This window comes from Aplidium turbinatum, chromosome 2, assembly GCF_918807975.1.
Source record: "Aplidium turbinatum chromosome 2, kaAplTurb1.1, whole genome shotgun sequence".
In the NCBI taxonomy this organism is placed as follows: Eukaryota; Metazoa; Chordata; class Ascidiacea; order Aplousobranchia; family Polyclinidae; genus Aplidium; species Aplidium turbinatum.
In genome coordinates this window covers 48,178,028-48,191,877 of record NC_137473.1, presented here as the reverse complement: position 1 = coordinate 48,191,877, position 13,850 = coordinate 48,178,028, and the positions used below count along the sequence as shown (strand labels likewise).

General features: G+C 35.9%; 1 protein-coding gene across 3 annotated transcripts in view; it reads right to left on the bottom strand.

Moving 5' to 3' along the window:
• The window catches only part of LOC145764694 (uncharacterized), a 29,419-nt gene that overhangs the window by 14,331 nt on the left and 1,238 nt on the right, over positions 1-13,850 (bottom strand). For 2 of the 3 annotated variants that reach the window (XM_082576344.1, XM_082576345.1), the window contains exons 2-5: positions 11,620-11,739; positions 2,947-3,025; positions 1,389-1,496; positions 109-205 (exon numbers count right to left, since the gene is read on the bottom strand). In XM_082576344.1, coding sequence (XP_082432470.1) covers positions 109-205; positions 1,389-1,496; positions 2,947-3,025; positions 11,620-11,739 — 404 coding nt within the window. The remainder of the gene's footprint in view (positions 1-108; positions 206-1,388; positions 1,497-2,946; positions 3,026-11,619; positions 11,740-13,850) is intronic. The other variant, XM_082576346.1, reaches the window with a different exon arrangement.

Here is a 13,850-nt window from a genome sequence, read left to right as displayed (position 1 = left end):
CGTTGCTCTTACACGCAGTTAAAAACAGAAAAAAAAATTTAAAAGTAAAGTTGTAACACTGTTAGTCAAATCGCGGTAATTTTCAACAGAAAAGGTTTTGAAGCTTGCCTCTCTCTTTTTGTGGTCGTCCGTGGAACTGGCAAAGCCAAGACAAGCCAACACTTCACCGGGATCACATTCTCTTGCTTGTAACAGCTCAACCACACTAAAAACACAAATATTTTAACATATTGTGATATTAAAGTCAATGCTTGTGCTATTGTTATTTGTTAAATTGTTATTAACGTCACATCTACTCCGTAAAGCGCCCATGCTAGCGTGAAATGATGCATAGCTGATGATAGCCCATGCAAAAAATGTACAATTATGAGTGCACATCAACTTATATAACGCGCAATGAGATCAGACTCCATTCCTGAGACCAGATTCCATTTGTTCATCTCCGATGCCGACACTCGGCCTGACACTACAAAGACAAGCGTGGGTGCGCATCAACCGTCTCCGTACGGGCGTGGGGCTTTTCCGCTCAACCATGCACCAATGAGGAATGGCTTCTTTCTCTACTTGTGAATGTGGTGCTGAGGAACAGACCGCAGACCACATCATCAACGATTGCACCATATTCAAGCCACCTAATGGTGTGGAAGGTCTGCGTGTCTTGAATGATGAAATGAAAGATTGTCCGCTCTCTAGTAGCCTTCCAGTTTAGTCCGGGAACATCGTTCAATGTGGGGTTGTAAAAGGATAGACCCTCGGCCCCAGAGGCTCACACGACGCAACGAGATCAGAAAGTATTAATTAATTTCCTAAGAAAGAATAACACCTTTCAATAAAATAACTAAAAAATAACTGCACCCATGGCCACCTAAAGATACGGCCTGATTTGTCACATTTTGCAGAAATTTTCAGGTTTTTCTAACTTTGGGCGAACGTTTAAATAAATTTTTCTAAAAATTAGATTTTTACGCTTTCTTTATTCTTTTCCCCAGATGACATAATAGGTTTTAACATCCTCACATGTTGAAAAACAAAGAAAATTTGATTTTGTAAATTTTAGTCAGACTGTTAATTTTCAATAACAGTCTGATTTTGTGTTTTTCAATTTACTTTTTCTCATTTGCTATTGCTTCCCCAAGGCAACAAAAAAGTTTTTTGTCATTAGGAAACCGCAAAAAGTAAAAACATCTCAAAAAATTTCAGTCAAGCACTAGCAGTAGCTGTAACCAAAATCTGCAAAATGTGACAAATCAGGCCGCATCTCCAGGTGGCCATGCTGCACCAAACCACTAATCTGTACTTTTCCGTTTTAAAAAAAGGAAACTAAAAGCTGCATGTGTGAGAACAGAACAGTATACGGAGCTAAGAGAATAACAAACGAAAACACTCACTTAGTTATGGATGAAAAGGCTTTGAATGTATTGTTGGACTCGCCCGACGAGTATAGCTCTTTCATAGCAATGAGACTGCACTGGCTAGAGCCCCGCCTTGAACAGCAACTGAAATTATTTGGTAGTCGGATATGAATTTTTTGATTGACTTATAAACTACCGATACCTCATCAATCCACACACACAAACAATACAAGCTGGCAGCTTCACCAGCACACATTGACCAGTTGACCACCTCACCACAAGCATGCAATTAAGTGACAAAATATCTTTAAATTTTATCAACGTCCGATCCTTCAGCAAAAATATGGCATATTTTCCCAGCAAACAAACCAGTCCCTTTTACATTAAATCTTACATTCATTGATTCACCGTCTGCATAAGTTGAATCAAAAGATTTAACGTCTGCATACGTTGAATCAATGCAACAACAGGGTGGTTTGCTGACTGAGAAAGCTTACTTCAAATGGTGTTGGACATGTTAGTGTTAGTGTCAGCGTTCTTAAGCAGAATGAACAAGAAATAATTTTTGCGGGTGAAATTTCAAACTACCAAATATGTTAATCCACGGAGAACTTATGACAACCGATACACTGCTACTACGTGACAATCATAAGCAATAATGTCGCCGTCAAAAGTAGTAGCTAATTTCATGTGGCTTGTTTTAATTTAATGGTCAGAATTTTGAAGGAATAATTCTTGGAATGTCAAAACTACAAAAGCATTTAGATATATATACAATGGAAGAACAATGTCACAGCATGAATCTGTGGAGTTAAAAATTGTGCATGGTACATTAAGCTCATTGCGCTTTAGTTCAGATTTATGGCATAACAATTTGCAATTCTTCAGAATTTAACATTCTACTGATGTAGAAGACAATAAGCAGTGCAATTTGCATGCACAGAAATTTAATTGGCAACTCAGCAAGTGGGCAGTCTACAAAGTTGTTGCATTTGAAATAACTAAATGTTAAAACAAGGGCGCTGCACAATGCACTTGTAGGTTGCAGAATGAACATGTTTTAAACTGGGCTCCAATAAACACTTTGTTGGTATGAAAAATCTGGCTCATTGTTTAATGAAAACTCTGCAAAGTTAATGATTGACACTTTTGATTCAACATGCCATGACATAATCCCTAGATACCACATAAACAACATTTCTTCAATAAAGAAAATTAGCATTTCTTCAACAAATGGATAATTTAATTAACAGTACCGGTACTATGTTAAAGCATCATAATTAAAGGCTATGGTTACATTGGTTACCCGACCGGGCTTTCAAGGTATTATTCTACAGTGTACACAAATACCAATCGGTTTACTGGCACACAATACGTCTTTACAATTTATGTGCATTGCGAAATCATGCTGGTGATTTGGTGAACAGCTCATATTTGAATGAGCAACGCTGTGGTTTGATCAACCTTTTACTCTGCCTTTTGCAGACTCTTCCTTAAATTAGCACATTCTGACAAAATTAAAATGATCAACGAACAACCTATACCCTGGGTCCCTGACGGCACGCAAATTGATTGCAAGGTAAATCAAACTTACTCTTCTGAGCTGAAGGCTTGTGGGAATGACCGTTGAAGTGGTTCCTCTGTTCTGCTGAATCCGAAATCAAACGAATTGGCTGGAAAACACAATGTTTCAACTTAAAGTTAAATATTGTACCAACATTAGACTACACTTGTTCATTCGTTTTCTGTTTTACCTCCCGTTGTTAACGCACTGTAGCTCATCAGCTGAAATGAATTCAACTGCAATGAGCAAGCACCTAACGCCCTGAAACCACATGGAAGACATGAACAAATAAAGCATAAGCAGATCACAAAAGAGTTATGCGTATAAAATAAGAAAAAGTTGATCCTTTCCAGCCACACAGTCGTTTCCACTGAATACACAAAAGTGGCATTTATATTGAGGGAGTGATAACTTTAACACAATAGCATTAATTTTCATTAATGGTCACGATTAGTGGTAAGCACAGTATTGAGTCTGTTTGTAGGCCAGTATTTTATTGTTGAAAATCAGTACGTGTGGATTGTGGAATGAGCTATGTGGCACATTGTTCGTATGAGTGGAATATTAGCTAGCGTAATGGCGTTTGTACCACTTAACAAATCTAAGTCTGTGAAAACAAGAAAATGTATCTAGAGAGGTTTGGTAAACAAGAGTTTCACAACTGATGCATGGTCAGAAATACCATGAAAATATATGTACATGCAATTGCTAAACAATATTTCTTTAAAAGAAAAACGAATTTAAGCTTTAAAAATATGCATTTTCGCAAATTGCACATGGTAAAAAAATTCCATACAAAATGATATGCTTTTCAACCTATTGAAACCACACCTATGACACAACAACGTTACCTCGAGATGTAGTCACGTCAGCGCATGACTAGGCAGCTCAAGTAAATGCCAAAATAGTCATGTAAGTTTTGCTTCACAGAGCCAAGCAAAAACTGTAAGCCACTACAGATGTCAAACAGCAAAATCTGTTTGACAGTGTCTACAGATGTTGAGTCAATGTAAAAATGACGGATTTTGCTATTTCTGGGATGTTAGTGTGTCATTATAACTCACAAGAAAAACTCAAAATTCCACAGAAAACAAGTCTTTACAGTAATGATCATCAACCTAATATATCAACAGCTAAAGTTTTGAAAGTCTTAGACTTAGAATATTAATATCGCAATCGATTCTTGCTACACTCGAATGCTCCAAGAAACAGGACTGCCAATAGCCTAATATGACGAGCTACCAACTTCTAATAATACTAGGTGCAAAAATGGAAATAAATGGGTGGTAGATTGAACTTATCACCTTCCAAGATGTATAGCCTAGCAAACAGCGTCAATAGATTACTGTACTCACTAGATATATATATGTTTAAAAAAAGTAGAGAATAAATGCAATTATTACGTCACCAATTCCCCATGCCTACAAAACCAGCCTGTTATCACACATCATGTTACCCAACTCCCATTGATCTCTCACAGTGGTGCCACTCCTAGTGTTTTTCCACTAGATCTAGTGTTTTTGGGTTGCATCTAGTGTTCTAGTGTTTTTTTTGCTTTCTAGTGTTTTTTTAGCGATTTAGCGCTATGTTGGTGTGCATAAGTTTGGACAGTGTTCAAAGTAGCCCCACCTATTTTTTGTGTAGCTGCATCAATGTGTTTGTAGTGCTTTTCAAAGTGGATAGCGAGTTTTTTGTCTGGTTACACCCAATGATGACTAAATTTGAGATATGTAGCATAAAAAATACAGACAAATGACTGTGAAAAGTGTTCAAAATAGACCAGGGGTTCTTAAACTTTTTTTAATGCAAACCCCTTAAAAAAAAATTTGGGTTTGAGTGGAACCCCTTTGTGGCCTAGTCCGAGAAACTTTTTTGATTAGCATGAATTGGACATAACGCAATAAAATTAAAATGAATTGGTAACAAAATTTATGTTTTGTAAAATTTGAGAAATAGCCAATGCAGATTGTTTTTTAATATCTTCGATTTAATTTCATTAATGTGAAGGATGCTGCTGTTTGTTTTCAACAAGAACATGAAATTGTGACTTCGTCTTTGATAGGGCAACACGCATGCCATCCTTTGCATCCAACCGGTTTTAACTCTTTGTTTTGATAGTTACCAAGGATGAAAATCCTGACTCACAGTCACATAAATATGTTGTCGCAAAAGGGATTAAAGCAGCCATGGCTTTCTTTACCAAAAGAGGATATGCTTGCGTCAACGATCTCCAAAAATCGCCAATACTTTTCGAATTGAAGGACATTCTTAATGATTCCATTGCTCTTAGTTCAATGAACTCATCTTTTGCAAGGTCCTCATCACTGATAGATTCCAGTTCAACGAGGAAAGGGTAACGTATACTATCCATGCTGTATTTTTAACATCCTCTGCGGCTAAGCAGGGTTGTCGGTATTTTACCCGACCCAAAAAAACCCAAAGCATCATATTTGTACAATTTGTGTTAGAAAATCGAAAAATGAGCAAAAACACTACAAGGCACTTAAAACAAACTTCAAATTAGGGCTTAAAGATGTGATTTTGAAGTAAATTTCCAAGGATAAAGTGAAAACGCAGTGGATATTTCTGTACAGTACACAAAAATCAAGTAATGCCACTTTACAGTACACTAAAACTCATTTATGCAAGAAGGCGTCATAGCTAAACAGCCCTAGTGCATTATTTTATTAAGTTATGCCAGCATGTACTGTGAGTGAGTACTTCAATGGTAAAAAGCAGTTTTGAGGTGAAATAAGCATGAATCTACCTTTTCTGCATGTTTTTTTTTAAAAAACCCAATAAAACCCAAAAAAACCCGGGTTTTTCTCAACCCTGTGGCTAAGCAGTAACCTCTGAAAGAGTTTTGCAATGCTTCCAAATGTCTGCACATGTCTGTGTGCAGAGAAGATGGTAGAGCATTACAAACTGAAATTCCATTTTGAAGTCACAATTCTTCCAACTTTGAGAAATTAGAATAGTTGTTAGTCTCCAATCTCCTTTTGCACAGAGATAACTTGTCCTGAAAAGCTTTAAGTTTTTTAGAAGCGTCCATAGTTGTATCGGCAGGGCCTTAAATAGAACGATTTACTTCATTCATATGAGTAAAAACATCTGCCAAGTAAGCTAACCCTTGAATAAACTCTTCACTGTTAAACTGCTTTTAGAGTTCAATATTTTTGTCTCTTAGAAAAAAAGAAAAAGCGCTTCAAAACTTGTCCCCTTGACAGCCATCTAACTTCTGTATGATAGTGGAGAACTTCATGTTCCGCTCCTATTTCTTGACATAACCTCTTGAATATTTGATGGTTCAAAGCACGAGCTTTGATGAAGTTAACGATTTTCACACTACCAGACAAAATTTCTTTCAAATTTGTTGGGAGAGTTTTCGATGCTAATGCATGGCGATGTAAAAAGTAATGAGTGACGATGACCTGAGGAAATTCATCAGCGATGTTTGAACTTAATCTCTTTTCTTTTGAAAAATTTATTCCATTTACGGAATTATACACTAAGATTTCCATTGGGCCTTCATGGACCCCCTAAAACTAGTCCGCGGACCCCAGTTTAAGAACCCCTGAAATAAACTAAAGTAGGTAGCGTAGCCTACCATATGGTAGGCTAGGCTTACATTTCATGAGTGTGGAGTTATTAGACTACACTACCTCAGAGATTGTGAGTAATATTGCGTTTTTGACAATATATTTGCAAAGGCAAAATTTGGGGGAAATTTGGGAAAAATTTGTTTGCCCCCCTAAAATGTTTTACTCTCCTTCCTATAGCTATGACTTCACGGCTCTCACTTTCAAGGAAATTCAGTTATATTTTGAAATTTTAAGGACTTTTTACACTCACTAACGCCATTAGCTGTCATTTTTGTACATTGTGCATGTAAATGATCGTGTACTTATGATACTAGTGTTTTTTTTGTGAATCTAGTGTTTGTGAATCTTGGCATGTCAGAAGGCAGTAAATTCAGTTTGACAAGCGATGATCAAGCAAATCCAAAGTGAGCATGTACATTTCATTTGCTGACTTGGCAGTAGCTGAAATGTAATTGCTGAAATGAAACACTTGTTGAGTCGTCGCATGCCGAGTGGTCTGATGACCCTCTGAAAAAAGTAAATATTTTTTTCTACGAAAGATTTGAAGTTGTGCTATAAACATAAAATTGATAAATTTTAATCCAAACAATGCAGAACCATTCTACTTTCATGCAATGTTCCTAAAAAGACCAAAAAAAACAAGAGAACGAGTGTACATAATTTGAAGGCCATTATAAGAGAAGACCATAGATCATGGCAGAATACCTGGCAGATACAGCGTTGCTAGCTGAGCAATTTAATTAATGGACAATGCTTGTGCAACGTCATGACAGACAAGAAACCAAACTGATTAACTACTTTCATGGCTCCAACTGACATGGGCAACCATAACTGCCACACGTAATTTATAGAGAAAAGGTAGGCTTTAAATGGTAATTTGTATCTTCTTGGAATCTTGTGCTGCCAGGAAACCATAGTCAAACCAGAATTCATTTTCTTGGCTCAGTAACGACACGAGTGCCAACGTGGACACAAAAAATATCTAACCAGAAATTTGATGCAAATGTTATAAATATGAGGAAAGTGAAGGTTTTGACTGATCAATGATCATACTTTCCACTCAATTTGTTGGTCTTGCTTATTCGATGGTTTCTCAGACTTCAGGTGAGATATATCATTTTAAATATTTGAGAGTTTCTTGTTGAAACAAAGCGGACATTGTGCACATTAAAGATTGTTGCATTTTGTCAAAATTTTGAAGATACGGTGGGAAAGATGAGATCATAAAAATAAAACAGTTTTAACCCATGAAACTGATATTTAATGACATTAATTGTAGAAAAGTGGTTGTTTAGCAGTTCTTGATCATGTAGCCAAGAACTGAACAGAATAAAACTATCATGTTTGAAAAACAACCATTTGCAATCATCATTTATTGGCTTGGATTCTACCAAGTTTTATTTCTTCCTACACCAAACCCAAAGTTTGTTACTTCTGAGCACTTTATAGGTTGTCGTATGCTGAATTTTCATTCTACTATGAAGCTTAAGCAAAGTTTATTGCCAAAACCACTTGTTAGCTAAATAACTGTAACTACTATACTAACTAATGAGTGATGAAAAACAACATGTTTGCGTTTGCTGCCTTGAAATTTTTCACTGGCATAAAATTTCAATTCTTATTCAAAATACATTTTCACATATGATACATTTAAAAACTACACAATTTGCCTAAAAGATGAAACTTATAACCTAATAATACATATAATGCCATGTCACTGTAAAACTAATAATAACAGTCAGTATGCCAACTTCACACAAAGACTTCCTGCATAAGGCAAGGGATATTTTCTACAAAGAAAAAATTGACAAAGAAACAAAAGACGTATATACAGTAATGCAAAGTACTGGTACCGGTACTTGATTTCTGTCATCCCTACACACTTATACAACACGCTATTGGGTCATTCCATGCCAAACGTCCTGAAATTTTGAAACTTCCCAGTTTGACCCTCTCCGAATTTGCTGAAAATCGAACAAAAGGTTGTATAACATGATTGAGCTAAAAATTGAAAATTTTAACTCAAAATCTATTGTACTTTTCAAATGATGACATTTTTTAAATGGGTAACCCCGTGCGTTGATGAGCACTCAGTCATTTTCGGCCATTTTTAAAGAAGCATATATCTCTCATTACAAATTTAATCTACTTCATTTCTGGCAAAATAAGACACTTGTAGGTATATTACATTAATCCAATTTCAAAATTATATTGCCTCAAAGCATTTTGAAAATATGGGGGCCCAAAGTGTCCCGATTTTGATGCGAAAACAAATTTTGGACCATATTAAAAAAGCTGTAGCTTCCATACAAAACATAGCATTGCTCTCAAATTTATCCTGGAGGCTCCCCTCCTACTGGACTACAACTACATTGAATTTGGAAGGAAACACCGCTTTCATTAAAAAGTTATTTCACTACATTGAATTTGGAAGGAAACACCGCTTTCATTAAAAAGTTATTTCACATCAAAATATGTACCAGCAGCAAATTTTGCTAAAATACGCCATCTTGTGGTGAAAAAATGACCCCGTCAGACACAGTTTTAAAAAAAAAATTTTTTTTCATCTCAAAGAGATTTTCATAAGGAACTCATCTTCTGAGTTTCAACTTTGTTCCGCAACTATTAAGGGGTGAGATGCAGTGATGTTTAACCCCTCTTAATATCCATTTCAAGCAATGAGAAAAACATCAACATTAACTTTTAAGTTAGCCAATTGCACTTGTTGTATCGTAAATGACATAAACAACTACAGCACATTGTACAAAGGAAGCAAAGCACATTCAACCTAAAATGACTGGTTGCCTTATAGGCTACTGGAATTTGACTTTCTTGTAAATGTAAAACTTGTAAATGTTTTTGCATGTAAATTTTCCTCCCTGTTTGGGTCTCCACAACTTTTAATCTAAAGCACTTACAAAGCTGAAATTTGGTATTCTGATTAAGAAGCAGCCCTAGTTTTCATATCTACCATCAAAATTGCCAATTTCAAATTAGTTTTAGAGATAGAATGTTTCAAAAACTGAAATTTTTTACATTTGAAATTTTTTTAGCAATTTTTGATGTCCGCTATCTCCCAAACCAATAGTCACAGAACTACCATTTTGCATATCATTAATCTATACTAGTTGGTAATTAACTCCCATGAAACTGACACCAAACAAATGTGAAATTATTGAAGTTTGGAGGGTGCAAAGATGGAGCACGAGCAAAAAAACTCAAAATGCGCCATCTTGTGGTTAATATTTGACCCTGTGGACAGTCATTCAGAAAGTTGAAACTTTCAGGACAAAATCTTCTTTGTCTAAGCTATAGACAGTTCAAGTTTCAAATATCTAACCTAACTCCTTCAATAGTAAATGCAGCTGTGAAATCATGAGCTTGACCATCGCATGTAAAAGTCTCGGGGGGGGGGTAGGGTGGCTCTTATTTGGCAAAAATGAAAAATTTGCCGAGGACACCCTTTTAAATGGTGAGGATGTCTTATGGTTGAGGTAGGTTGTCGAGCGATTTTTGAGATATGCCGATGGTATTTTGGGGGAGGGCACAGAACTTTAGGGGGGGTCAATAGGGCCATCCCTAAATCAATTTCAAATTCAAAACTTTTGCAGGAGTCATTTTTTCTGACAACCTCACCATTTAAATGGGTGCCCTCAGTAAAATTTTTATTTTTTTGCAAAAAATAAGAAAACAGTGTTTGACGGGGTTATTTTTTCACCACAAGATGGCGTATTTTAGCAAAATTTGCTGCTGGTCCATATTTTGACGTGAAATAACTTTGTAATGAAAGCGGTGTTTCCTTCCAAATTCAATGTAGTTGTAGTCCAGTAGGAGGGGAGCCTCCAGGATAAATTTGAGAGCAATGCTATGTTTTGTATGGAAGCTACAGCTTTTTTAATATGGTCCAAAATTTGTCTTCGCATCAAAATCGGGACACTTTGGGCCCCCATATTTTCAAAATGCTTTGAGGCAATATAATTTTGAAACTGGATTAATGTAATATACCTACAAGTGTCTCATTTTGCCAGAAATGAAGTAGATTAAATTTGCAATGAGAGATACATGCATGTTTAAAAATGGCCAAAAATGACTGAGCGCTCCTCAGCGCAAGGGGGTACCCATTTAAAAAATGTCATAATTTGAAAAGTACAATAGATTTTGAGCTACAATTTTCAATTTTTAGCTCAATCATGTTATGCAACCTTTTGTCCGATTTTCAGCAAATTCGGAGAGGGTCAAACTGGAGGGTCCAGGACGTTTGGCATGGAATGACCCTATTGGCCAACAAGCTAAAGAACTATCTTTAAGAACTGCGTTCATTAAGCAGCTGGGTTTGAAAAAAAATTTGAAAGTATGCTTAGTTATTTAGACTCCGATCAAACAAAAATATAAGATACCACCGAGTTTCACCCTTGTTTGGGATCATCAGTGGTGCATATTAATGAATCCATGTCCATGTGACACGTGGATATGCACTATTGATAATCACAAGCAAGAGTGAAATCCAAGTATGGCATCTTCCATCTTCACTTAATCAGGATCTTAATGACTTCACAAATCCTCCCATCCCCTTCATAGAGTCTCTAGTAATTAGTATACTGGTACTAAGAAAATAAAGTGCATTCCAACTCTTTCAGAACTGTTTTTTACATTTTCCAAAATAGAAAAATGTCTTCCTTTATGCTTTTAAACATCCACAAGTACTTAGTAGTTTGCAGAACCAAATTAAACAGTATTGCTTCATGCATATCATCAGAAGCTGATATGATACCTCAATCTTTATATGGTACTGCTATTTTGCATTCATCAAATGCTTGCACAACAATCTAACCTCTTAGTGTAATTAATTTAGGATCGATTTCGCTATAGTAATAGCATCTTCAGATAGCACATGTAAAAAAGAAAATTTGAAAAATATGTAAAACAAAAAAGTAAAGCAAACTCCGATATTATCAACAAGCATAAAAATTTTGTTTTGAATAGATGGTTACATAAAATTAAAAACAAAAAGCTGCGAGCCTAAATCTTAAACTGGTGTTCCGTACGTTATACTTTTTAAAAGTACCAAGACTATTAAATAAATTTCCTTATATGTTAGTACCTTCTGCACCAAGATGTAGCTCATCTGCATCTTCGCTCACACTAACTGTAGTAGCAAGAGAGGAAGTGCAACTAGTGCTGTCATCACGATACAATTCTTCTTCCAATTGACTTAATTCATCTGTTGGCAAAACAAACATTATATGCATTTTGGTAATGACTGAACAATGTGAACATCCATGGCTGGAGTAAATTTAGTAGATTTCAATTCTAAAACTGTTTGTAGAACAATTATGAAAAGTTCAAGCATGATCAAGCAAAACACTTTTGATTCCGTACAATACTTTAAAGTCAGACTATCTTCAAGGAAACAGTTTTAAAATATTGTAAGCTGCACAAATTAATTAATCTTCTTAAAGTTTCCAAGCAATAACAAACAATTGACATGAATAACAACACTTTTACACAGAACTAATAAAGAATAAGCTCCTAAAAAGAAATAAAAACATTTCTTCACTTAACCATATTTTCTCAGAACCAGTGGCGCCGCCGGACCTTCAACAATGGGGGGGCAAAATATTGACAGTGCAAGACAGTAGCGTAGTCAAAAATTTTGAAAGGGGGGGTGTTGACAGCCGGCGGGTGAAACCCGATGGCGTGTTTGCCGAAGGCGACACTTAGCGGCGGGGGGTCTGGGGGCCTCTCCTAGAAAATTTTGAAAAATTACTTTCAGTTTGGTGCATTCTGAGAGCATTTTCAACAAAATTGTGGGTATGAACATTTCTGTAAAATGGTGATGTCCGGTGGGATAGCAAAAGGATAAGATCATGTTTTCTTCGGCATTTTTCGGAAATAAAGCTAAAGCTAAGTCTTTTCTATGTTTTCTTGTTGCTAATTCCAGACTGAGATATTTGAATATTGGCAAAACTCGCTCTTTTAATGCAGTTTCGTTTAAAATTAGGCAAACTTTGTCTTAGAGACATAGGTTGATTACTTTTTTTGCGAGTTATTACAGTTTTATTATTTATCAATTTTCTCCTTGGTTGATTCAAAAAGCGATCTTATTCCGGTAAGTCACTAACTTTTATGATCTGAAGTCAACCCAAAGTTTAGAAAATGTAACGTCATAGAGGTCATACATCTTGATGAGTGTCAAACAAAAAGCTTTGAGACAATGAAGTTACTTTAGGCTATTTCTGATATATTCAAGTTTTGTATAACGAATAGCTGTTTAGATGTTAATCTAGATCGAACAAGCGATCTCAGCAGTTGCAGATGGCTTGCATCCTTGCACAGTTTGACGAGAAATTTCATCATAGGCTGAAGCTTTTCTTGCAAACAATGTATTAACATCCGTAAATTCAATTTGAAAGGTTAAAACCCCCGATCCCCCCCCACCCTTGGCTACGCCACTGGTGCAAGACAGTGGTACATTATTTAATTTCTCTTGTTTTCTACCAGGGCTGGAAAAAATGTTTAGCTTCCCGGGAATCTGTTTTTTAGAGAAAAAATTTCCCGCGGCTTACAATCACGATAATGAGAACCTTATATTTTACTGATCTCCGGAGCTGACGTAAACCTTAAAAGTCATGTCGACATATTCTTGATGCTCCCCTTATCGAAAAATGTTCTTTGTAATACCGCTTTGAAGGAGGATTACGACTATGAACAAAAGAATAAATTTTAAACTTCATTTTGAATTGAAAATACATGACGTAATGTCTTCCAACCTTAGTTATATATTTTTTCATTACGTAACGTCTTGTAGAAATAAATTGAAAATCAGTATGATCACTCAAAATGAAAGCAATGGGAATACGAATCCTCACTAAACCAATCAATCAATGGTTTTGTTGCACCGAAGATGACAACCTTATATTTTACTGATCTCCGGAACTGACGTAAACCTTAAGGCATAGATCTGTTGACTCAATGCAAACCCTTTGAAGGTTGGGGGGGCTGTCAATTCAACTTTTTTGTATCAACAGTTGTATCTCTAAAACCACTGAGGCTGCGACTACGAGATTTCTTGACTTTTCCTAACTTTTATTCAGTATATTCACCTCTATTGAGCTGAAATTTTGAGCGAATAAAGGTTATAAATTGAAAGATGTAAGGCATTTCTCAGCACATCCTCTGAAATATTTCATATTCTATTGTGAAACATTTTCCCACCAGCTGGATGAAAGTAATTAATTTGGCCCATGTCTCGTTAATCCTAACTGTTTCACAGCGTGAAGGGCATTGGCTGTATGTAAAATAATGCAAAAAAAATTAATCACAACGTTACAA